The sequence below is a fragment of the Balearica regulorum genome, chromosome 11 (assembly GCF_011004875.1).
Source record: "Balearica regulorum gibbericeps isolate bBalReg1 chromosome 11, bBalReg1.pri, whole genome shotgun sequence".
In the NCBI taxonomy this organism is placed as follows: domain Eukaryota; kingdom Metazoa; phylum Chordata; class Aves; order Gruiformes; family Gruidae; genus Balearica; species Balearica regulorum.
Window position 1 is genome coordinate 15,525,446 of NC_046194.1, and position 24,849 is coordinate 15,550,294.

Here is a 24,849-nt window from a genome sequence, read left to right on the forward strand (position 1 = left end):
ATTTTCTGCTGCTCCAGGGCAGCACAAGGGAGGCACAGAACCAAGCTGCTAAGGAGGGAGCAGTTGCAATCTGGTTACCCCTTCCGCAGTGCTGCCTCATGCGCAATGCTCCTGTCTGCCTTTGGAAGCTAGCAGGCCAGGGAGTGTGGAGGCAACTGGAGGCTAAGCTTTCATCCTATTTCAATACTCTGAGCACAGATGTGTTTGTTTCTTCACTAAGAAGATTTCATCCCTTTGATAAAAGGGTGGGATTTAAGAACAGGGAGAAATGGGAGACAAACAGATTATGGCCCTAATTGTGATGACTTATTATGCCCATTTAGAACCTAAAATTGTGGTTACTTATTTTGTCCACCTGTAACCTGATTTTCCAAACTTCTTGTTGTTACATAACCCTGTAGTACAGGTTTGACTGAGGATAGCTCCTCATCACTACTACTGCAGGTGTGAGTGGACTAGGTCCCAGGATCAAAACCACAGATACCCGGTGTGTAAGGAATACAAGGTGGGGAGAAAAATGACCAGCAAAGCCTGATTTGTTCTCACGCTGAGAGTAAGATTCAATTGTCTTAAAGGAGAATATTCTTTCTCTTCCTGAAATTCCTTGACTCCTCCACAGGACACCTTTCACCTTCAGCAACAAAAGCGTACACAAGGTGATGCTTCACTAGACAACTCCAACTTACTGAAGGAATCCTGTAGGGAAAACCAGCATGTGATCATGTCATTGAAGATTGCTTTGCAACAGCTTGGCTGTGTGAGAATACCAATGCTTTAAAATACTTACATTTTTTTCTTGTAAGATATAAACATGTTCACAACAATACAAGTTAAAAAACAAATGCCTCATAGACTTATGTAAAGCTAAAAGCCCAGGGAAGATAAATCACCTCATCCTGTCCTCTTACTTAGGCATCCTTTGGGAGCTTGGACTTGGTAATCCAGCACTCCTCTTTGGACCATTGAGCCAGAGCTTTCTGATGTTTCTCTTGTATTTAATCTGGGCAGCTCCTAGATGATTCTGAAATGTCATCTTGCAAGATCTCAGACCTAAAACTAAGGTAAAAAAAAAAAAAAAAAGCTCATCTCTTTGTTCTTGTTCACTTTCATTCCCTGTCTCCCATCCAATTTTGTTAACAATTGGTTTCTTGCTTCATGGCTGAAACCTCAGAGACTTAAGTGAGTTGTATTATTTTTAGATATCTTTGTGTGTCTTTTCAATGTGGTGAGATATAAGTAGGTCCTTGTCAAAGAATAAAATACAGCAAGTAGCTGGTTAGTGGTTTATCTCTGTAAAAGCCATGTAAATTTGCCACAATCATATTGACATTTAACCTGATCCTCTTCCTTGAATACATTGCAGAAGGAGCCATTACATCCAATTACTGATAAGATGAAGCCTGATTTATCATTGTCCTGTATCACTGGCCAAAGTATATGTTGTACAATGTTTCTACATCAGGGTGCCAGTATTTTAACCCACGTGCTATATTACTGCAAATTACTACACTGCTGCAAGGCACACTGAACTGAACTCACTTCTTGTATACAAAATCCAAAACCTGTTATTTGATTTGGTGGCATTTAAGCATTTATCTTGTGCTATCTGGCTTGACTTCTGAAAGAAGCCCAGAGAAGTCATGGACAGAAATCTCATTTGAAGTCAGTGTTATCTGGACATGCAGATCCTTGAGATTCTTGGAACACCTGACCTTTGTCAATTCTAAAGTTCTTAATCTGAATGCTTTAGGTAAAATTACTAGGTGCCTTTACTTAAAAAAGGAGCAGCGTAAGTAGTTAGAAGCATTGTGTTGCATGCAAAACTCCCCTCAATTTCCCTAGGCATAATACGATAGGCACGAACAGTTCTTTTACCTCACAGACTCTGTCCTTCTTCGGAAAGGTTCCATTCCTAGTGCAATTTCCTTAGTTAAGATACAAATGTTTAGTGAGGACAAGAGCTCCTCATTTTCCAAACAGTTGGCAAGTCAGTCTTTTCACATGAATTATCAGGTCAAGGTGAAGCTCAAATTGCCTTCCCTTCATAACATGCAGGACTGATCAAGTAGAGGTGGAGTGGAAGTTAACAAAAATCATAGCAAATTTAGAGACAAGACAAGCAGAATTGTACTGCAATTTTTTAATTACTTAGAAACCTCATATTAAACACCTCTATTTTTCAATGATAAGAACACAAATTACAGAATTAAATTACTTTGTTTTGGACTAAGGTGATGATATTAGTCAACCACATAATGAATTTTATACCAAATCCATGGGAATTTTATATCAAATATTCTACCTGTAAATCAGTCTTAGTTTACTGTATTACAATTAAATGCAACATTTAAAGGTAAAAAAAAGAGATGCTGTATTTCTATTATATAAACTACTTCATGCATTTTTGCTCAACTGAAAATTTATACAATTTCTTATTCAAAAATACTGCAAAGTAAATATTCTCTTTTCTATTTATATAAGGACATTTCTGCTGCAGATACATTTTTTGGTAATGATAGACGTGAAAAAAATTTACAATAGCAAAGAAATGTGATGCTTTGCTATTTAAAAAACTATTTGCTAAATTCTAGTCATAGAATAAACTACTGCAGGGCAGAAAATCTGCACTTTCGTTAGTTGTGTTTAGAATTTGGACGACTTTTGGCAATTAAACAACAACAAAGTGTGAGCTGAAAGAAAATATGAAAATCAGCACTGTGCTAACTTGAATAGACAAAGTTCAACAGCGATTAAAAAACCCAAACTGTCCAAGGGAGGTGACAAGAATATCAATGAAGAAGTCACATAGTGACTGTTTGAAAAAGCCATGAAAGGAAGCAAAAATCAAATCTCACTAGTTCCTGTATCTGTTTACTTTTAAATAATGAAGAAAATATCGCCTAAAATACTTGATGAATATAGCATACTGGTCAAACTAAAGAAATCTAAACCCAGGTCAGGTTGACCTGTGACCTCCAGTTAATAGAAAACAGACCTCACTTTGACTTCCTTTGAGTCAATATGGATAGCACCACCATGGATTTTTATAAGAGCCATACTGGGCTCCCACTTCAATCACCATAAAGCACAAAGCTACTGTGGGGTTAGTTTGTTGGTCACTATGTACTGAAATCTCCAATGCTGTAGAGACCTGACAAATTATCTGGCAGAGGATTTATGCCAAAAGTTTGAAACACAAGAAGAGAAAACCATGCTGCTTCAATGACAATTGGCATGTCACTGTAAGTATCCATAATTCTAAACACTCATGGCACTGGCAGATGTATTGGCTATGGCACTCATAGCACTGATGTGGTATGAGAGGAGGGCCTAGGAAACTTGCAGGTTGTTCAGATTGTTTTAAGGTTGATAGCATCTCTTAACATCTCCCTGTGCATATGACAGCAAAAATCTAGTTTATTCAGTTTTCTGTTTGGCTGGAGCTCTCTTAAACAGCCTTTGTCTCTTAGAGCTAAATGTATCTGTTGGTGTCTTCCTGAAGAGGTCACTTCCTTCTTTTCTCAGAATCATATCTCCTCTGAGAAATTCATGGAACTTCCTCAAATCGTTATGGGTTCAGCTGGTCCAAGTAGCCTGACAGCACAATAGGGTTGAAAGTTAAACAACTACAAATAGGAGTCATGTTTTGTGTTGGATACTATGCATGGGTTTTAAGAATAGAACATTATATTAATTTTTGTATGATCTGATCCACCATCAAAGCCTAATGGAATTAAGGAAAGCATCGACTCCGACAAATCACCATTATTAGGAGACTGATAGGATTTATTTATAGAGCAATGATCCAATGCCTTCTTTTCCAGTTTTATTTCAACAGCTCCTAAACACTGAAGGGAAAGGAGTGGCAGAAAGCTCAGGCATAGAGCATCATAAAAAATGAGTAACTTTGAAGCTGTGGCGAGCCAGGAAAAGGACAGATTGCATAAGAAAAGGGGCACGGAACATGACTTGTTTAAATGAGCTTCCTCTCAACAGGAAGGCAAGTAATGAGTGAAACTAGCTGAACAGTTGGAAAGATGGAAAAGTAGAATATATATCATTAAACCAGACACATCTTTTGCAGGTGATGTCAAAACATTGTGTCAAATCCTGCTTTGGCCAAATAGCTGCACAACAATGCATTTTCTAGCATCCCACTGGCAGGACAGCTTATGAAACCCATAGTGTTTTAGTAGTATAATTTGCTTCACATCACAATCCTAGTTGGCATTAATAGAAACAGCAACTTGGTGACTCAACTACAACTCTACAAATAGGTTTCAGGCTGGAGGATATTAGTTTAGGGGCACAACACTCACTAGGCAGATGCAAATAGAATTATTTAAAGCCTTTGCACTTAAACTAACTTCCCAAATAGGACACAAAACAGTATTCTTACAGAAATTATTGAAATCTAGATTGAAACTGAAGGCCGTACTTTCAAAACTAAGCAGCTGCGTGTAATGTCAATGACAATAACCTCTTTGTAGATATTATTTAACTGGTTTTAACTGTGCAAAATTACAGGCTGGTCTAAAGATTTTATAATAGATTGAGCAATCTCTTCTTAGTCAATTACCAGTCAATCTCTTCATTCTGTTAATAAACATTAAGGCCTACAGTAAAATCAACAGAAATTCAAATGGGGATTTTCAAACCTGGAGATTTGTCTTTGTAAACAATTTGATGTTCTGTCACAGACCATGAAAGATGATCCTAGAAACAGTTCATGGCTATGCTGTCAGTCACCTAAGTCCATTATTACTGAACTGCTGTCGTCCCTTTAAATGGTACTGTATTCCAGTCATCTACCATTGACACTTTGAGGAGTCTGTAAAGCAAACAGGACACATGAATTATAAGGTATGTCAAAAAGGAGTCAAGGCTGACTGTCAACAGAAAAGCAAGCTTGACAAATTAGAAAGCTGATTCAGTTTTTTTTCCCGTCACTTAATTTTGGCCAGGCAAGCATAGGGAACCTCCTGGTTTATATTTTTTAAGCAGAATAAGAATACAAAAGCAGTCATGGCACTTACTATAAAATAGACACTATATATGACTTTTTGAACTCATTTGAAGAACTAGATAAATAGAATGAAAACAAAACGTCTTTTGGTTTCCAACATAAACTATCTCAGGGGATTCAGTTCAATTCCTAGTGTTCAAGTCCAAAAAAGCAGTAGACAGGAAGTCTTAACAGAAAGCAGATGACTTGCTGCTTCTTTAGCCCTTTCCTGTCTTTTTCTTCCCACCCTTAAATCACCATAGAACTGATGAACTCAAGAGAAATCTTAAAATTCTTTAAGTTCAGACAACTCCTTGGTTTTAATTTGCTGCCCAACTCTCATCAACATCACCCTCACAAGTGTTGTATCTAGCCATAGCAATCAAGAAACCTGAGACCACCAAAAGATACAACAAAGCCCCTAAAATCCCCATTACCAGTTACTTGACTTAAAGCCAAAAATTTAGCCCTAGCTTTCCTGAGGTAACAGTACAAAAGTATGTCATCTGAGTTTAACCATGAATTTAACAGGAATTTAATCATGGCTAATGATGGGGTAACGGTTTCAGGTTATTTGAAAGTCACAGCTTCAACATCCAATTTAAGGGGTAAAAAAATAGGATATAATAATTAATACAAAAATATATCTTTTAATATCAGATCTCCTATGAGCCAGAAAAAGGGCAAACAGATCATCCTAAATCTCAAAGGAATCAAGTTAGAATTAAAAGGCAGATTGTTTGACTTATCTAGGGGTCGAAGGTATTGCTGTTGTTTTCTCATTACCTACTCTAATACAGAGCTTTTACTATAAAGTATCAGCTGTTTTCTTGCAGCACTATAAACTTTTGGATCACATTGTGAAGGAATGGGTGGATTAATTGCTGAGATCAGGAAAATAAATAATTTTCACTTCTATGCTGTTAAATTTACCTGAAGGTGAACTGCTGGATGGAGCTGAACATCAGAGTCTTCTGTCTGCATACCATGTCATTTTGGTTTTTATTTCACAAGGCACAAACAAAATGAACACACATCCTGCACTATCCACATCTCAAACTACTTTGCACTGTCTCTCTTGGGTCTGAAATCCCACAGCAGTCCTGCAAATGGAAGTCACCATACTGTATAAAACTTCCCAGATGCAAATAAAATAAAATAAAATAAAAAAGACCATTTGAGCAAGTTAAAAGCCACTTAAAGAAACGTACCAGCCAGGCAGAAGAAAACAAAACCATTTAATTTGGCTCTGAGTAGAAACACCACTCACTACGAGTTGTTAGCTGTGAGACCAGGCAGTGTGAGACAGTGATTTCTTTGGGTACGTACACATACGTGCGCACACACACCCCCCCCAGCACCCAGTACCTGTCAGCCCTGGGCTTGGCGCTGGCTCCAGCCTCCCAGCACAGCCAGCTCACGCTCAGATGTAGTCTTTGTCCTTATCCCTACAAACATAACAGAGGATGACATACAGGGTGAGCAGCACGGTGAAAAGGATGAGTGCAAGGAAGACAGCCTTTGCCACCACGGGCTGTATGTCCCCAGGTGAGGGTGGGAAGCTGGGACGCAGCGGGAGGCACTGGTCTATGTGTGGATGTGTGTATCTGTGCCACACGTGCACGGTCACACCCCAGGGAGACCTCTGGGGCCCCTATTCAATCCCAGCCCTGCCTCCAAAGTCCTTCTTTGCACCATCTTTTCTGTGCTCGCTGCGTCCCCCCTGCACAGCACGGCTTTGTTGCTTGCAGAGAGAACAAGGTATTTTACAGGCAGAAAAATGCCACCCAGTGTGTTTGTCAGATCCGACAGCAGCTGCTAAGCAGCTGGATCTTAACTTTTCCTCTGGAGGAGTGAAGGGAGAAAACTCTACTGTCTTACAGGGGGCTAAATCTGCTATGTATTTCTTTGGGGGAAAAAGCAGACAAAGTGAGTGGGAGGTTCTCTCAGCTGTGGCACCTATAGTTTGGGTCCAACAGCAAAGAGCTGGTTTCTTTCTGTCTAGTTATTCCTTTTATTTTTTTTTTAGCTTTGTCTCTATCATGTTTCCTGTAACTAGGGATTTCTTTCCTAGTTCTTTGTCCCTTGTAGGAACTATTTTGCTGCCTGGGCAGTCAGCCAAACATTGTAACTGCAGAAGAAATCTTTCTTGATTTACTCCTACAGACCTTCATGAATATTCTTAGAAATGGCATGCTGCTTTATTAGACTTCTGAATTATTAATAGTTCTCAAGTTAAGATAATTCCTTGTTAATATTATTTTGACTTTGTTTTATGATTTCATCTGGCTGAGGATAATGCTTACAGGTAGTATCTTGTCTAGTAGCTTCTTTATGCATTGCAGTAGATGTATTTTATCTTGGATAAATACTTTATGCATAATTGTTCTCTTTTCCAAACTAGTAAGGCTCAACTTTTGAAAAAGCAAAATGAAAAACAAGATTCTAGTTTCCCATTTATTAACCCTGGTAATTCTCTGGTTCCTTAGAAGCTTGTGTACTGCCCTGCCACAGGTCCTATCATATGGGCACATTTCATCCTGCCAGTCTCTGGAGATTGCCAATCCCTCTCCCTTCCGTTCCCTTCCCTCTCCCTCCCCATGTTTTCATGCTTCTCTCTCATCCTGATGTCTTACCAATCTCCTCACACACCCTCCCCACTGCTGTTACTTGCACTGGCACGTCCTTGCTTTCTTGTGGCCTTTGACATATCCTCGCCTTATCGGTTGAATATATTGTGCAGAAAGCTCCCGGTGTGGAAGTCTGTCAGCTATTTGTGCTGTTGCCAAAAGAGTTAAAATTCTATCTACGATTTGCCAGTGGATATCTCCAGATGAATCACGTCTTTGAGTAGATCGTATTAGCTAATGAATACTGTCAAGGGCTACAAGTAGCTATGGCATTTAATAAATCACATTGCATGTAAGCCTAGCTTCTTAGCTGGTATAAATTACCAGTCCTGTTAGCACTGGATGAAGGCTTAGACCATTTACTTTTCAGTCCTTTTTTAATCTTTCTGCAGAAGCCAGAGCTTAAGATATGATTGAATTTTTCTTTTATTAGCATTTCACTTGCAATGTTATCTTGATTAGTGAGGACCTATGGGGATTTTCAGTTCAGAAAGAGTCATCAGATAATCTATCCTGATATACAGTCATCAGATAATCTCTCCTGATCTGCTATATAATTTCATAACCCTTGTTACAGTAAAGCTCATTGACTGGAGTTTGATTAGCATGTATCTTCCAGAAAGGCACCCAGACTTCATTTAAAAATGAAAAATTTCCTGTTTCTCAGGGTCATTTGTTCCAACAGCTAATTACTTTCACTTAAAAAAACCCACCAACAACAAAAAGACAAAAGAAACCCCAGCTCTCTCCTCTCTAACCAATATTTGTTTAGCTGAAGTCTTCAGCCCTGATTCTTGTTACGCCTTTCCTGGCTTGGCTAAAGAGTCTTTTAGTACCTAATATTTTGTCTCCAAGAGGGTACCTACATAACATAATTAAGTCATCTCAGTGTCTCTGAAATACACTCAATTCCTTATGACAATTTTTTTCTGCGTATTTTATCACTCTTGCAGCATTTAATCACTATGTGCACAATTTTCAACATTTGTCCTGATGCAAGGACATTTAGAAGGCTGATGTGATCAATTCCAGAATATGCAATGAAAGTAGTTCTCAGCCTTTTTACAATGGACTTTTGTCCCGTACATTTTTCCTTTTTTCTTACTGTACACATCGATTCATATCTAGAGTAATAAGGAAATGTAGTGTACAGATAGTTTCCACAATAATAAACCGGAACTAAACTCTTGAAATCATGTCCACAGAAGAGGGATTACTGATAATAATGTAGTTTAAAAGAACGCTGGCAGAAAAACTGCCTCCTTCTCCATGTTACTTTTGTATTCCTTTGGGCATGTGTACAGTCCAAGGACAAAGCTAAATAACACATGAAGTCTGCTTTTAGTTCTTCAGGCAACTTGCTGGGTAATGCTGAATAAACAAGTTAACCTGTTTTTTTTCCACCTTTAAAACAGAGATTTCCTAGTAATTTTCTGGAGATAAATTTTAACAAGCATTACATATCAGTGCCCTAAAAATCAGCTGGACATTTAAACAAATATAGTGAGGTGAATGTTTCCAATACGAGTATACAAAGGAAAACCAGCCATAAAAGGGGTGGCTTGAGAGGGACATATCCCTAGCTGTTATTCCGATGTGATAGTAAAGAATAATATTTGTCCAAGACTTGTCCATTGCTACCTCAGCTTCTACCACCTAGAAGGAGCTAAACCTACAGTGGGTAGCATACCTAAGTCCAAAGCCACTTCTTCTGTCTCCCTGTGTTAATTCTTACTTTCCCTAGTATCTTCCAGTAGCACTTGTTAATTTTTCATTTTCACGTTAAGATTAGCCTGTTCAATCCAATGATGGCCAGATATCACTGTCTGTTAACAGGAACGTTCCTGAAGACAACCAGACACTCATGATGTGTCCAAACAACGTGTGATTTAATGCTATAATATAACAAAAGCCATATCACAAATTGCGGCAGAAACTAAGTGGCAGAATCACAAACAAAATCTGTCTTCAGATCCTCTGGCCTTGGCTTCACTAATAGTTCGAAGAATGTCTGGTGAGGATTTCTATTAACACATACAAGACAGTATAAGCTTACTCAAGTGTGAGATAAAACACAGACGAACAGGTAAGAAATATGACATCTTGAACAGATTCAGAACAGGTTATCTAAGCCCATGTTTTTACAATAACCAAGCGCAGTGCTTAACTTCTGAAATGCAGTCATAAATTTAAAAGGAAATAACACAACCCGAGATAAACATTGCTGCCATGACTCAGGGGCTGCAAGAAGGGGATGTTCCTTTACGTCTCTGCAGCAACCCTCTTCACAGCCTGAACGTGAGCAGCCAGTTAGCACAGGCTTTCTGAGGCAAACTAAACACAAATTTAAGTCTACAAAGGAACTGGATAGAAAAACCATTCTTTACCACACAATCTGATACTCTATGGTGGGGTTTTTCCCCAGTAAAGGCTGCAGACTTGTGCTAGTCCATCAAAAATGTTTTTCAATAGAAATGGCCAGAAAAGGCCATACTGATTCCCTAAACCACAGTTAACTGTTTTGGGTTTTGTCGGGTTTTTTTAATACATACTTGAAACGCTTCTCAGTGAGCACTGGATTATGACAACTTTTAGCAGAGCTGTCCCTAAATACCAAACATACATCGCCCCACGCCCCAAAGGCCTCCGCACCCCCGACCACTGCGGGGAGCTCCCCGCTTGCGACCCGGCTCCCCTCAGGCGCCGCTCCCAAAAGGCGTCTTCAGCGGGGAGAAGCCCGAGCCACCCCCTGCCTTCTCCCGGTGGGGCGCGGCGCAACGGCCTACCAGCCACTGCCCCAAACAAGGCCCGCCCCCGCCGGGAGGGCTGACGAGGGAGCAACGCGGTGAGACCCGGACCGCTACCTCCCCGCCCGAGTCAGAGCCCGGCCCGGCTGCCGACAGAGCTTCCGTCTTGGTTAGAGCGCATGCGCCCTCCGATGACTCGCGCATGCGCAGTGCTCACCCATGAACCCCGTAGAGTCTCACTCCCGTTTCCCGGCAGAGGAACGCCGCCGTGGGGGGGGGGGGGGGGGGGCCTGGCGGGGGACGCGCATGCGCGGTGCGGCCTGCCCGGTTCCGGCGGGGGCGGGGCTGCCAGGCCAGGCCAGGCTCCGGTGGCGGCGGCGGCCGCGCCATGCGTGCCTGGTAGAGTGCGGCGGGGGCGGAGGGTCGAGCCGCAATGAACCTGCGCGGCTTGTTCCAGGATTTCAACCCCAGGTGAGGGAGGCCTGGTGCTTAACGGGCGGCCTCGGGCCGCGCCGCCTCGTTAGGGCCTGTTCGGCGGGCCACTGCCGGTCCGCATGCTGGTGGAGCGGCACCTCGCCCGGTCCCGGCGGCTCCCCGCCCCGGTGTAGCGCTGCTGTTGGGCGGAGGCTCCCCTCCTCCGCGCCGGTAGCGGGACGCGTCCGGAAGCGGCGGCGCGGCGGGGCCTGAGCTGAACTGGCGGCGAGGAGGGAAGCGCGGCCGGTCCCGGCTCCGCTGCCCATCGCCGCTCGGGGTCTCGGCACGGCCGTGCAGCGCGGGGGGGGGGGGGGGGGGTCGAGTCGGCTACCGGCTTCGGCAGCGTTATCCCGGGAGCGCGCTGGGGAGCGGCGCCGGGCCGGTCTGGAGCAGCGCCGGTGTGCGCTCCGCGAGCGTTTCAGCGGAGCTCGGAGCGGGTGGCCCTTCCGCAGGGCGGCGGCAGCGCTCCGGTGCGGGCGGCTCGGGGGACGCTTGGAACACGCTGTTGGAGCGGTTCCGTGCCGCCGCCCGCGGGTGTGGGTCCCTGGGGTCAGGGTGGCTGTAAGCGCGGGTGTCCCGCGTCCGGTTTCCAGGCCGGATTGCAGTCATCTTCTCGTTTTATTACGTGACTTTCTCAGGTTATTCCAAGTCTCCTTCTGATTCGTGAATTTTTCAATTTGATGATTGGAGGTATAAAGACTTACACTGGAAAGCAAAGCGGCTTTAGGTTCTAACACCGGCACGTAGCTAAATGTATGGCGGAGGCTCGGGTTTTGCAGGTGTGAAGGCATCGCGCTTAACCATCCGATTGGGCTCGACTGCTGATGGCGATGCTTTGTTCCGGGCTCTCTTAAAACTAACAAGGTGATAGTCACTACAACTTGGGGTTCTGCTGTCTTGCAAGCAAGTACAGATTACAGGTAGCTTTTAAAGAAGCTGAGAAAATGAATTTTACTGCATTTGCTGTTACCAGGTATTTTAAGACCCCAGAATGAAGGCCTGCAAGTAATTTGTGCAGGGTGGCATGAAATACTGCGAGTCCTGGAAAAATCTTGCTTGTGAAAGAGGCCCTGCATGATTGAATCACAAAAAGCTGTGTTCAATCGGTTGTTTAGACAATCAGAAGGGTGACCAATGCTTCGGGAAATGCATTGTTGCAGAGATGGAGAAATAAACAACTTAAATGTATGTGGTTGGACGTAATGCGAAAGTAGGAACAGAAGTTCCAGAACCTGATAAAGTTTTCTTACTGCGAAGCGATGCTTGCAGCTTGTTTGGATGCCATCTAAATGATGAGCGAGCAAGCTGAATGTTGCACTTGTGCAGATAATCTTGAATATTTTGATGTTTACTGGAACACTAAGGGAGCACTGGTATTTCACCACATGGCATTTTACTTCTGTAGTTATTGAGGAGCCAGGGAAAGTACAAATTACACAAATATTGGATATTGGAAAAGTATGAATAGCCTAGGAATTTGGGGGATTTCTGTGCTGCTGTGAAGAGTGACCGTTGATTTATACCATCCTACCCTGTGGTAGTTTGATCAAGCATGTGAGGAGATGCTGGCACAATAAAACTACTTTTTCTTATTAAGGAGCGGCCCAGACACTTGTCCTGAATAGAGACAAAGCAGCTTGGGATCCCAACGAGGCAATGCTGATCTAACAAATGTTTTACTCTTTAACGAGAGTGAAAGTAGGTAGTTTGAGTTGTGCTGTTGGAGTAAGGGTAGTATTCCTGACTAATGCTCCTTTGTGTTAAGTATTTACTCTGTTCCTTAAGTTATCTGTGTCTTGAAATACATATAATTACTTCACTGAAGTGGTCTTGAAGCCTAATTACGTGTTTTATAAAGCAGCCTGTGATCCTCTGGTGAATGGGTGGGTGACTTTTTCCCTTCCTGTAGTGTGAGGAAATCATGCACTACATAATTATTTTGTCTGATTTTTGGTGGCGCAAGCAATTTCTGTGCCACTCCTCTCAAGTATTCCGGACACATTTATTGATTGTTAGGCTGACTAGTTTATAAAATATATCAACATAACTATTTTAAACTTGTAAGCACCAGCCTCAGTGTTCCAGTTAGAAACTTCACTCTATAATCACTAACTTTGTTAAAAGTTTAACCTATTTTTTTTCTATAATGTTGCTTTCTTTAACTGAATGTAAAAAAATTAAGAAAAAATAAAATCTCTGGAGTCTGCCTTATTACAATATGTAATAGTTAAAAATGGTGTGGATAAAATTACATAAATTATGTAACCTAGTTTTTGACACTCGAAAGTCTCATCTGATTTGTACAAGAGAAGACATTTTCTAAAACCATGTACAAGTGGTGTATTTCTGAGCCTCTAATAATACAGCTCCTGACTGGATCCTTGTGGGAGGGAACTATTTATAGATGTCCATTCATTAAGTTTGTCATGCAAGAATCCTTTTGATGTGTTCCATTGAAACAAAGGTTTTATAAGTGAAAGAAAGCTCTATTTATGATGTCTTCAGAACTGATTTGATTCTTTGCAAAAAGCTTGACACATGTTTTCAGTTTGGAAGTATCCTGATTAAATTTCAGCTATGATTGATTTTCTTGTTCTCTACAAAGTTCACGTTAAGTTGCCTGCCTTCATTTCTGACTCTGTTTTTTTGTTTGTTTAATAGCAAATTTCTTATTTATGCCTGCCTGCTGCTTTTTTCTGTGTTGCTCTCCCTACGCCTGGATGACAAAATTCAGTGGAGTTACTGGGCTGTATTTGCTCCAATATGGCTATGGAAGTTAATGGTGATTGTTGGTGCCTCAGTGGGAACAGGAGTATGGGCTCGAAACCCGCAGTATCGGTAAGTTGAAGATACTTCTTTTGCAAAACAGAGGGAACATAATGTGCTTTCTCTACTGAATTAAATTCATAAATATGTTTTTTTAACAAATGAAGATACAGCATTCGGGAGGTTTGTTTTTACCATATTTAAAATAATTATCATAACACATAGTGTATGCAAACGGTTTTATGCACCTATGGATGTCTTAGTCATAGTTGCAACAGTTTATCACAGGCTTCAACAGTATTGTCTTTGGAAACGAAAACTTCTCATGGAGTGACTTTTTGCTGTTAGAACATTGGGAATTATTTGATTTAGTATAAGCCATATAGAAATATGTGTCTTCATATGTGCTAGGAATATACTGTATTTAATTGGATTATTTTCAAAATCAGTTTCTTGAAATGTGCGGATCAGCCTGAAGAATGTGGATTCCACACTCCACACCCCCCTTGGTCTGTGTATAACCTCAGTGAACGTACGGATGAATATTCAGCAATTCTTGAATATGCAGTGAACATAGAGAATTTTTTTCCAGACTTTAGTGGCAGTTTTATAAGAAATATTCGAGTAGTTTAATACACTAATATAGGCAAATGTGTAACATTTGCAAAGTAAGATGTTTGTGGGAAGAAATTCTGTAAATTCCTTTTCATTTTTGTCAAAGTTGTTTAATGTTGATATTTTAATTGTAAGTCTATGGTAAAATAATTTTCAGACCTTTAGATACATCAGTGTTTACTTTTTTGGTAATCCAAGTAGAATGTGAATTTGGACATGCTAGGGGAAAAGGAAAAACTACCCTAAATGAAGTGAAATAAATTCAATCCTCTTTTCAAACTATGGTGAATAGTAAATGAAAAAATGTGCATAGGTCTCATTCCGATACACTGTATTGTATGGTTCAGGTCTTGCTTGCCCCTTCTAGTAATGGTTTTACTTGTGTAGGAAGAAGTGTGGTTTATCTGTCTGTGCTGTTGTTTTACAGGCATTTTACTTTTGCAACAGAATATTATCTATTACTAAATACACTGATTTTGGTGAATAAAGACATTCTGGGGAAAGATGTGGATTCAATGACAGCTGGTGCAGGAACCAAACATGGTTTTAGACTTCACTTACTTCCTAACAGCCTGCATGATACCTGAGTCTTTACATAGTAGCAAAGAAATCCTGTTTTGTCTGTGCAGCTATGGAATCCTTAGAAAATTTTCAAGTTGTAAAAATCCCACTGCCCACTTTGAGGGAAAGTACTTTAAATGTGCAGCATTATGGGCAAGAAATCCTGTTATGTCATTAGGAGTGTAGTTTAATAGTGGCTGGGCGTAATGTCTTATGTTTGTTAGGAACAAGATTTAATACCTGAGACTTATCAATGGTAAACAGAGTGTGCTTTCTCATTGACAAGTGAACTGAATGCTTCCCTATTCTCTCTTTAGAGCAGAAGGAGAAACCTGTGTGGAGTTCAAAGCTATGCTGATTGCAGTAGGCATCCACCTGCTGCTGCTGATGTTTGAAGTTCTGGTGTGTGACAGGATCGAAAGAGGAACCCATTTCTGGCTCCTGGTCTTCATGCCATTATTCTTTGTATCTCCAGTGTCGGTGGCAGCTTGTGTGTGGGGATTCCGACATGACAGGTCCCTGGAGGTAACGCTTCGTTTGTTGTGTGTGAAATTTGTGGTGATGCAAGACTCTATATCGATTCGGTTCCAGTTCATCTCCCAGTAAAGCATGATATGAATGACTGCATCACTTGAATTAACTTTTTGCACTGACCTGCTAGAGTGAAAAATCAGGATCAGGAATAATGCAATTTTTTCTGATCTCTTCTGGTTTGGTTGTTTGTTTTTTTTTTTCCAACTACCAAACTGCAGCATGTTTTAAACTTGCCTTTTTCTTATTGTGTGTTAAAAGAACTCACCACAAACTCTGCAATGTGGACTAACACCAGACACTTAAACGGAAATTACTGAAGAAAATTCCACTGATAGTAAGCACTGTCCCTAGGCAGAATTGAACTTTCAGAGCCCTAGATAATCAGGGCTGGAAATTTCTTACTATCCCAGTCTGTGTACTTAATCTTTAATTTGGGAATGCAGATGGTAGGTGTAAAACAGTAGTGTTTTATTTTCTGCTGCTATCTTTTTTCCTCTCTAACTCGCTCCTTTTGGTTTTGGAAGGACTTCACAAGGATTCTCAAGATCCTCCCACAGTTGTGGCATTTTGCAATAAACTTAGGATTCTTACTGAATTGATTTTTTTTTTAAGGATTTTTTTTTTGCTATGTCCTCAAACTACCCCATGACAATTAAAAATCTGATTTTTTTAGATGAGGTTCAGCTTTTTCAGGTTTTTTAATTTCAAGGGCATATTTCTCTAACATTTAGCATAAGCTGAGTTTCTTTCTAGAGAGAGAAACATTTTTGCTAAGTGATTGCTAGGATGGCTGGTAAACTTAAATACCTTAAATTGTTGATTGAAAACTATTGCAAATAGAATTTCATTTTGCGGAGTTCTATTCAGTTAACCATTCCTAAAAGTAAAATGTGTAGAAGTACTTGCCTTCTACTGGATGGTGCTTGATTACCCACTGATTTACAGGTGACTGCACAGCTGCTAAGTTCTGGCAAAAAAAAGTGGAATCCACTCACCCCTAAAAGACAACACCTCTCTCAAAGAAAATAAGTTACGCAGTTGAACTGTCAACTCATTTTTTACTAGTTTGTCATCTTTGCTTACTGCTGTTCTACTTTCTTTTCTTTTTACTCTGGGAAGATTTATTTCCCTTTCATTTGCTAGAATCATAAGAGAGGCCTGTCTTTAATCCAGGATATTAATTTTTTGTATGAGTAATCAAAGTAGTTGTTAATCTATTACTATTTTCATAATTATTCAACCTGAAAATATATTGTCTGCTTGTTCCTATTCTGTAACTGGTTAGGTGATCAGTAAATACATAGTGGGGTTTTGTCTGTGTATTACAGTGGGCTCAGAAAAAGCTCTCTTTTGTGTTACACTGTTTTTACAGTCAAAGCACCATTTATTTAAGGCATATTGAATTCATTAAGTTGTGAGCCTAGCCACTCCAAATATACATGCGCTTGTCATATATAGCTCAAATGTTTACTTGATTCTAAAAATTACTTAAAACAATTGATCCTCTGATCTCCTTATTTTTCTGCCTATTTGTTCTTGGACATTCCAGGTTGCTTGGTCTTATGCTTGTGCGGGGGATTTTATGCTGGTTTATTCTTTTGAAAAAGCCAGTGGTACAAAATTATTTTAAATCTAGTTTTCCAGTCTCTTTAAAGTAACCTGTACTTCGAAGACTTCAGTGCAGTCTCTGAAGTAGGCAAGTGCCTGGGGCCTGTTAGATTTTTGACTCCCTGTACTATGAATTTCAGAGGCATTTATCCACGACATCATAGTACACAATCTGATGTTAGTGAAAAGTAGAGTGTAGTGTCTGCCTTCTGAGAAATAGTACATTTCAAAGATGCCTTACATACCTACATGAGTTTTTTTAAATGGAAAATGTTTCTTACACTCAAGAGCTTCAGTTAGTCTTTTCAAATAATAATTTTCTGTTTTATCTTTGATATTCCTACCCACGTAGGGTTGCCCATAACTTTAGAAACAGAATCTTGCCAAGTCTGCTGGTTTTTCATTTTTTCATTTTGTTCAAGCTAGTCAGAAACTTGGTTTTAAAAGTATAATATAGGGTTAGTTCTCATAGTGGAAAGCGGCACATGCAAAAAGCTTTCATTGACATTTTTAATGAGAAGTATTGCTTTTCTGTATTGCCTCAAAACCCAAGTGTCTTCAGCGTCATTTAAAATATCTCTCAATTATACAGTAAATGATTGAATTTGAATGTCATTTTCCACTATTCTATGTATTTCTTTTCCTCCCCAGATAGAGCTGGGACTTTTAAACTGGCCAGTTGGTAGTTAAACCCATGCAACTTTCATCTGTATATTACTGCAACTGCTAAAGGATATCTTTAAAGATAAATTTTCCTAATTTTAAATTGAAGGACTCTTTACTACTTGTTAGTTTAATTCTAGCAGTATTCCTTTCCTGAAGAAAAGTGATAAGCATGGAGTCAGAAAAGTCCTTTGACAGATTCTTTGGTTATCCTGGAAGTAGCTTTATCATGCTAAGAGTTAACTAATGTATTTTCTTTTTCTAGTTGGAAATCCTGTGTTCAGTCAACATTCTACAGTTCATATTTATTGCACTCAGACTAGACGAGATCATCAGATGGCCGTGGCTTGTATGTAACAAGTGTTTTCTTCTTATCCTTGTTCAAATGCTGAATTTCATAAAGCTATTTACTATAGGGAACAGTTAATGTATGATTAGAGTCCATGATCACGTTTTTGCTCATTCAGTGGTCATGGGAAACAGGCTGTTCTTTGGGCATTTCATCCTTTGGGGGAGAGGGACATGCTATCAACTGCACTTAATCTCTGACTGGTTGTTGAAAGAGAAATCCTAACCACAAGTTTCCAGTGGGAACACTAAACTAGCCATGAAAATGACTGGTGAGTTGGGGAATGTGTTGGTAAATATGGTGTGGCAAATAACTAGTTTTATTTTTGTGTTACCATGCACGTAAATCCACTTGCTGTGCAAGTGGTCACTGTCAAAACTGCTGAGATCATCTGTCCCAAATGCCTTTAGAATACAAACCCACTGTTTCTGTCTGGCTTTTTGTAAACTACTATAAAACTGATAATCTAGCATGATTATGACTGTCTTATGTATTTCCCAAGAAACTAGGAAAAGGATCTAATTTAGAAACTGTTTCGAGTAAGGTGTCCAGTGTAGAAAATAATTGCTAAAATCAATTTCAAGTACTGTTTGAGCGCATGCAAAAAAAATCACAGAAGTCCTAATAAAGTTGAACTATATTGACTTAATTTTAAATTGTTTCAGCTTGATGGACTTCACAGAGCTAACTGAGGAACCCCAAAGAGCTGCTATGGCTTGTAACAGTGCACGCGATTTGTGAAGCTTTTCTGTTAGAGATTATATTAGTTAAAGAGCATTACACTTAAATTTCTTGTTTAGGCTTAATATGTAGACTTGCTTTATTTAAAAAGTGCACACCTGAAACAAATCAAACTGATAAAAATGTATGACTGTTGGAGGGGGGAAAGCAGTTAATTTCTTTTTCTTTCAGGTTGTTTGTGTTCCACTGTGGATCTTGATGTCCTTCCTCTGTCTAGTAGTGCTCTATTACATCGTATGGTCTGTTCTGTTCTTGCGCTCTATGGATGTGATTGCTGAGCAAAGGAGGACACACATAACAATGGCTGTCAGCTGGATGACAATTGTAGTTCCACTGCTCACATTTGAGGTAGGAAAAAGCATAACGAGTTTTATGTATCTTGTTCTTTTTTCAGTGAGTGATGAATGTCGCTCTCTTTTTTTAACTTACTAAAATGAGAGCACCACTTTTTGTTTTGGAATAAAATACTAACAGCAAACATGAAAGAAAAACAAGAATTCTACAGGGGGTTTTTTTAAAGTTTTTTGAGTAAAACATGCATCACATTGGAACTGTAACTACATGTTTCTGTGGAGGCCATTTTTCTTCACAGACGGGTGAAGTTAAAGATCTGAGATAAGCATATGTTTTAAGAAGCTTGAAAGTGAGTATTGCAATTAAACTGACGTTGCATATTTTTTATTTTTTTTCCATTTAGATCTTACTAGTACACAGATTGGATGGGCATAATTCTTTTTCTTTTATACCCATATTTGTTCCTCTCTGGCTTTCACTGATAACTTTAATGGCAACAACATTTGGACAAAAAGGAGGAAATCACTGTAAGTATCTAAAAATCATGGAAACGGCTTGAAACTCAAGGCTTAAATGTGCTTCATTAAGATTTGTATTTTCAAAAAGGGCTTTTTTGTGTTTATTCTCTCACGAAAGAATTCAGATGTTTGTTACTATTGTTTTCACATTATTTTAGTAAGTTTTCAGTGTTTATAGTGTCTCTTGATTTTTTTTCATATTCCTCTAAGAGCATAACTTCTGCTTGGACTCAACTTGAAATTTTAGCTTTTTATCCTTCCTTATTTCCATGGATTTCATTCTCATGGGACATGACTGGATCTTTCTACTCTGGGTTCTGAAAATAGTGTAGCACCTACCACTTTTAATTAGCATTTGTCCTAGTAGCCTGAACTAGTATTCTTTTCTCTTTGGCCAAACAGCGCTCTGCGCTGCTTAGTTGTAACTTCAGTTGCCTGAGTGGCCAGTGTAGAGTTACGAAGCTTTTATCCCCACCACAGCTAGCACTGCCAAAAGGAGCCTTTGCACTTTCAGCCATCTAATGTTACTGAACCAGTGCAGATGAGTAGCTCTTCACATTGACATTGCAGTTCATGTTCCATGTTGAAAAGGCAATAAAATTTGTTGGGGTTTTTCAGAGTTGAAAGGAACCGGCTGTGATGGATGTTATACAAACTCCAGTTCTGGTCTGACTGTGAAGTATATTTGAGAATTTCTTTATTTGGTCATGACTAAGCTTATCTCCATACATTTAGTTTACTTTTATATTGTTGTTATTGCATGGAAAATTGTTACTGGTGATATTTATTTTTTTGATGCATGTCTTTGATAATTTATGGCCACATTAGTCTTTTGGAAAGCCACATGTCCATTTTGTATTGTCAGGTTAATGAATATTTATGTAAATTTTCTAAAAAGACTGTTCATCTGAAGTACGCCTTGGAAGACTTGCTTAAAAATCTACCTTTAAAGTGCTAAGCGAAATGCACCGGTTGTCCAGGAAGTATAATCTCTGCAGAAAGATGGGTTGCGTGGGGTCTTCCCTGGCAAACACTTGAAACTTTGGTTTTGTTCAAAGATTTGACTAGGGCAGGCTGTTCCTTTTAACACTGACCTTTGGTGTTGATTAATAGAGGAGTGCGATCTGCTGAATTACAAGTGCCACTCACTTAAATGCTCTCTTTTCAAGTCTTTGCATATAGCAAAATAGGTGACAAACATAGAATGTGTACTGTTTTCTTATCTAGCACAGGTAATACCAAGGATAAGATGCTCCTGGCATCGCATATTTAGCCAACAACAAAAGTTTTGGGGGAATACTGAATACATACATTACTAATCTATGTCTGCCTATGCCATCACATTCCCTCTGGTATTGTAACCTATAAGTACCAAACAAAAGTTGCCATGAATGTCTTCCCACATGACACCGATTTGCTTTGATTGAGATGCAAAGTCCTTTTTGTGTTCTTTCCCCGTGTACTGATGTGACCTGACACTGCTTAACATGTGAAATGAAATAGAGTCTTGCTGTAGTATATAGCTGTAACTTATACATGTGAATATACGCACACAGACATTGCATGTACAGACAAGCAGATGCATGCAAATGCGTGTATATATTCTGTATGTATGTCTGTGTATATTTAATCTCAACTGCAATGTTACTATGTGATAGGTGTAACACACTGAGAAGCAGCGATAACCAATTTTATATTGTTCATATGCAAACAATCATGAGAACTTAAACGAGGTTGCATAGTCTGCAAATTAAATTTTCATCCTGTTCTAAATAACGTGAAATGATTTTTTTTTTAGGGTGGTTTGGAATTCGCAAAGACTTTTGCCAGTTCCTGCTTGAAATTTTCCCATTCTTACGAGAATATGGAAATATTTCTTATGATCTTCATCATGAAGATAATGAGGAAACAGAAGAAACACCACTGCCTGAACCACCAAAAATTGCACCAATGTTTCGAAAAAAGACTGGAGTGGTCATTACACAGAGTCCTGGAAAATACGTGATTCCACCTCCCAAGTTAAACATTGATATGCCAGATTAAGATGACAGCAGAATATTAAACTTGAACTGGGAATCAACGGACAAATGTATTTCATCTCATGCCTTGTCCTAGTTACTTTAAAATAGGTATTGCTGAATCAGTGGCTTGGATTACACAAATCGGAGATCTTCAAGATAATCTGAGAGTTTTTCCAGAGATACATGGTGGTCTAATTTGTGAACCTTCCTAATGGGTCGGTTACACACTTGCCTGTATAGTATTTATATGAACATTTTAGCAGTGTAATATATTGTTTAAAAGTCTCGTTGTGTACAGTATAAGTATTATCTAAAAGTATTTTTTTAAAAACCCTGTATGAAATGCCTATGCTATTCCAGGTGGCTTTTAGGTCCTAAATATACGCTTGATTTCCATGTCTGTTTTAAATGCTTTGGGGGTGTCTTAGTACAGTACCTCTTCTACAGTACCACAATCATTGTCTTAACCACAGAGGCACAGGAGTGTTGTACTTAGGCAAGACTGGAAAGCTTTTTTTGGGGGAAATGGAATGTATAGCAACTTACGTGATGGTTTTGAGTTACCTATGTAAATTTTCATGTAAGTATTTCAACTTTTGCACTGGCTTGGGAGTTAAGTGTTGCTTTTCCAGTTTCATGTTTTAATTCTTCTTGAGCAGCGTGTACACCATTCTCCCATTAGACTGGCTGTTTAATAAGCTGTTCCCTTTTGCACTGCGCATGCAGTTTATGCTAGAAACATTAGCTGTGGTTTTACAGCTGTGGGTTAGCTGGTGTAAGTATCATAGCTTGGTCTTCATTACCAACTTCATGTTGGTGTAAATGATTAAACTTCTCAAGATAGGAACTCATTGGAGTTGGTATAGCATTTTATTGTTTGAAGACAGACCTCCTTTGACTGATTGTCTTGGATTTCCAGGGGTTTTAGAGAACTTTAGTCTTTGAAACCTATGCTCCAGTAGTTTATAACAACAGATGTCAGATACTCCCACATCCTTAGAGCTGCTTTTTGTGTTTAGGGGAACCTACAGTTTAGGTAACTGTGTATCACAGGTCATGTTTCCTTAGTGTTAGCAAGGCAATGAGATAAGAGCAAAGAGTCTATGGACACTTCTGCATGTATAAAAGGTGCACACCTGAAAAACTTCAGAGGTGTGGTGCTTTCATTTGTAACGTTGCAATCCTCCCTCTTCCCTGTGGACCAGGTACTGGCTGAAACCCAACACAGCACTGTCCTACCACTACACTTAAAATTTCATTGCGGTTTTATTTACTTTTAGGCTCTTGAGACATAAAATACGTAAATGAAAAGAAATGGCTTGCTGCTGCTGCTGCTTCATGTTGCTAGGAAACAGACACTGCTCTGTGATGTCATGGAAGCGCAGCATGAGTGTCATAGTGATGCTTGAGAATCTTCCCTTGGGATTCTCAGTCACTCAGTCACTTCCTTTCAGCTGGCTGGCTGTCAGGACAGCCTGGCTGCTAAGGTAGATGGATTCAACTGAAAAAATTACTCAAACTGAGAAAAAAGAATTTAAAATGGAGCTTTCCTCATCGGAAACTTCATGTGATTCTGTTCTGGCCAATGGAGTTGAGCCATCAGGCTTGACTTCTCTCTGTCCACCATGTGACAAAATTGCAGCTAGTGATGCTGCCTTTGGACCTCCAATAGAAGAAGGGTCTTCACAGTCTTCAACTAAGCAACCCTCGTCAAAAAGAGAGCATCTGAATTCATCTGAGGAGGGCTCTTGCAAAGGCCATGCCTCTATATGCCTTAGTTTTCTGAAGAAGCTCTGGGACGTTGTTGACAACGACCTGTTTGAGTCCATTTGGTGGGGTGACAACGGAAAGTCTATAGTGATTCATGAAGAATTGTTTGAAGAGGAAGTACTGGCAAGGAAAGGACGTCTGAAAATTTTTGAAAGTGAGAGCATGAGAAGCTTCGCTCATGAACTCCATCTGCACGGATTCACCCGAAAGCTGTGTGATTTTCCGAAATCGGGTTCGCGCAAGGACTTGCTAGTAGAAGAAAGACTTAGGGAGGTATGTTGGATCCTCTATGTGCAAACTCTCAGAATATTCTAGTGGGACAGATTTCTGTTCCAACGAAACAAGCCTTTACCACGTAGGAGATGAGGATGGTAATAAATGTCCTGATTGTCATTTGTCTCCTTGGCTCATGTTTGGGAGTTTTTGAGGTAGCATTTCTGAGTAGTAGAAATGCTGACAAAAAATATATGTTGGTTACTTCCAATTACTTTGAACGCATAAAATGAAAAGATACTCTCATTGTATCGGGATTTTTTTGTTGTTGTTGTTTGCTGTGTGTCTTGCTGTACCAAATGTGCAGTTTTCTTGTGGCATTTGCTGAAGGCTGAGAAGGTACATGTCAGCATCGTATCATTACCTGCATGTTCATTCCATGCCAAAGTTGCTGAAAAGTAATGGTATTTGGGTTTCTAAGTAAGTTTGTATGCTTTTGAAAATCCTTTGCTTCTCTGCTACCAGCAGCAAACACACGAGGCTGGTGACTGCTTAACAGGACTGATGGCACCTTTTTATTCAGCTGACACTTCAGGTTTAGAATGCCCCGACAGTCCTTTTTTAGCATCCACATTTCTCTTTTGCAATTAAAGTTCTTAGTTATCGTGTCTTTGTGGTTTCTAGTCACAAGGTGGTGGCAACTAACTCTTTTCCTTTGCATTTTTTAGTTTCACTTCTACTACAACCCGAACTTTAGAAGACATTTTCCCTATCAGCTAATGAAGTACAAGCAAAGCTTTAATCTAAAAAATCAAATACCAGCAAGATTTGCGCGGGACATGGCTTTGTACGCACGCCTACAGAAAAGAAAAGCAGATGCTGAGCTTGTGTGGGAAGACACACCCGAGGAGAAGAGCGGTCCATTCCCAGCAGGTCCAAGGGAGAACAGGCGCACCTCTGCACCCAGGAAGACTGCGCGTGGCAAGGCAGCTGCCCGAGTCAGACGCGCCCGTACATCTGTGCGCACCACCCCTTTGACAAATTCAGGCCCTGCGGCAGCAGTAGACGGGGAGAAGCTCCATCCTCTGCCCCCCTCCCTTTTGCCACAGCACAGCAGCCCCGGCCCGGCTGGCGCCCAGGGTGCTGCTTCTGCTGCCGCTGCCCCAGGTCCGGCCGTGCCCAGCAGCCCCTTCCTACCAGGGCTGGCAGCAGCTGCTGCTCTGTCTGTGCTAAGGCCGCCTCAGGGCCAATCCCCACCATACCAACAGTGCCCGACTTGCACAGGCCCGGATGGCGACCCTGCAGGTAATGGCCTTGGACCCCAGCCCGGGGCGTCCTAG

The 24,849-nt window shown here is 40.3% G+C and overlaps 2 protein-coding genes across 3 annotated transcripts; both read left to right on the plus strand.

Annotated features, from left to right (window-relative positions):
- The first annotated feature begins 10,602 nt into the window (after positions 1-10,602).
- Positions 10,603-21,922, plus strand: TMEM185A (transmembrane protein 185A). Of its 2 annotated transcripts, none has more exons than XM_075763450.1 (7): positions 10,603-10,853; positions 13,518-13,694; positions 15,116-15,323; positions 17,869-17,952; positions 18,865-19,041; positions 19,391-19,514; positions 21,304-21,922. In XM_075763450.1, the coding sequence occupies exons 1-7, from the start codon at positions 10,816-10,818 to the stop codon at positions 21,546-21,548; spliced, it is 1,053 nt and encodes a 350-aa protein (XP_075619565.1). In that variant the 5' UTR covers positions 10,603-10,815; the 3' UTR covers positions 21,549-21,922. The 2 variants fall into 2 exon arrangements, with proteins under 2 accessions (XP_075619565.1, XP_075619566.1); XM_075763451.1 differs by having other exon boundaries at positions 10,718-10,853; positions 12,454-13,694.
- A 973-nt stretch (positions 21,923-22,895) lies between these two features.
- Positions 22,896-24,849, plus strand: LOC142603367 (uncharacterized). Its single transcript, XM_075763434.1, has 2 exons — positions 22,896-23,569; positions 24,238-24,849. Exons 1-2 carry the CDS (start codon positions 23,018-23,020, stop codon positions 24,847-24,849), a joined length of 1,164 nt encoding a protein of 387 aa, XP_075619549.1. The 5' UTR covers positions 22,896-23,017.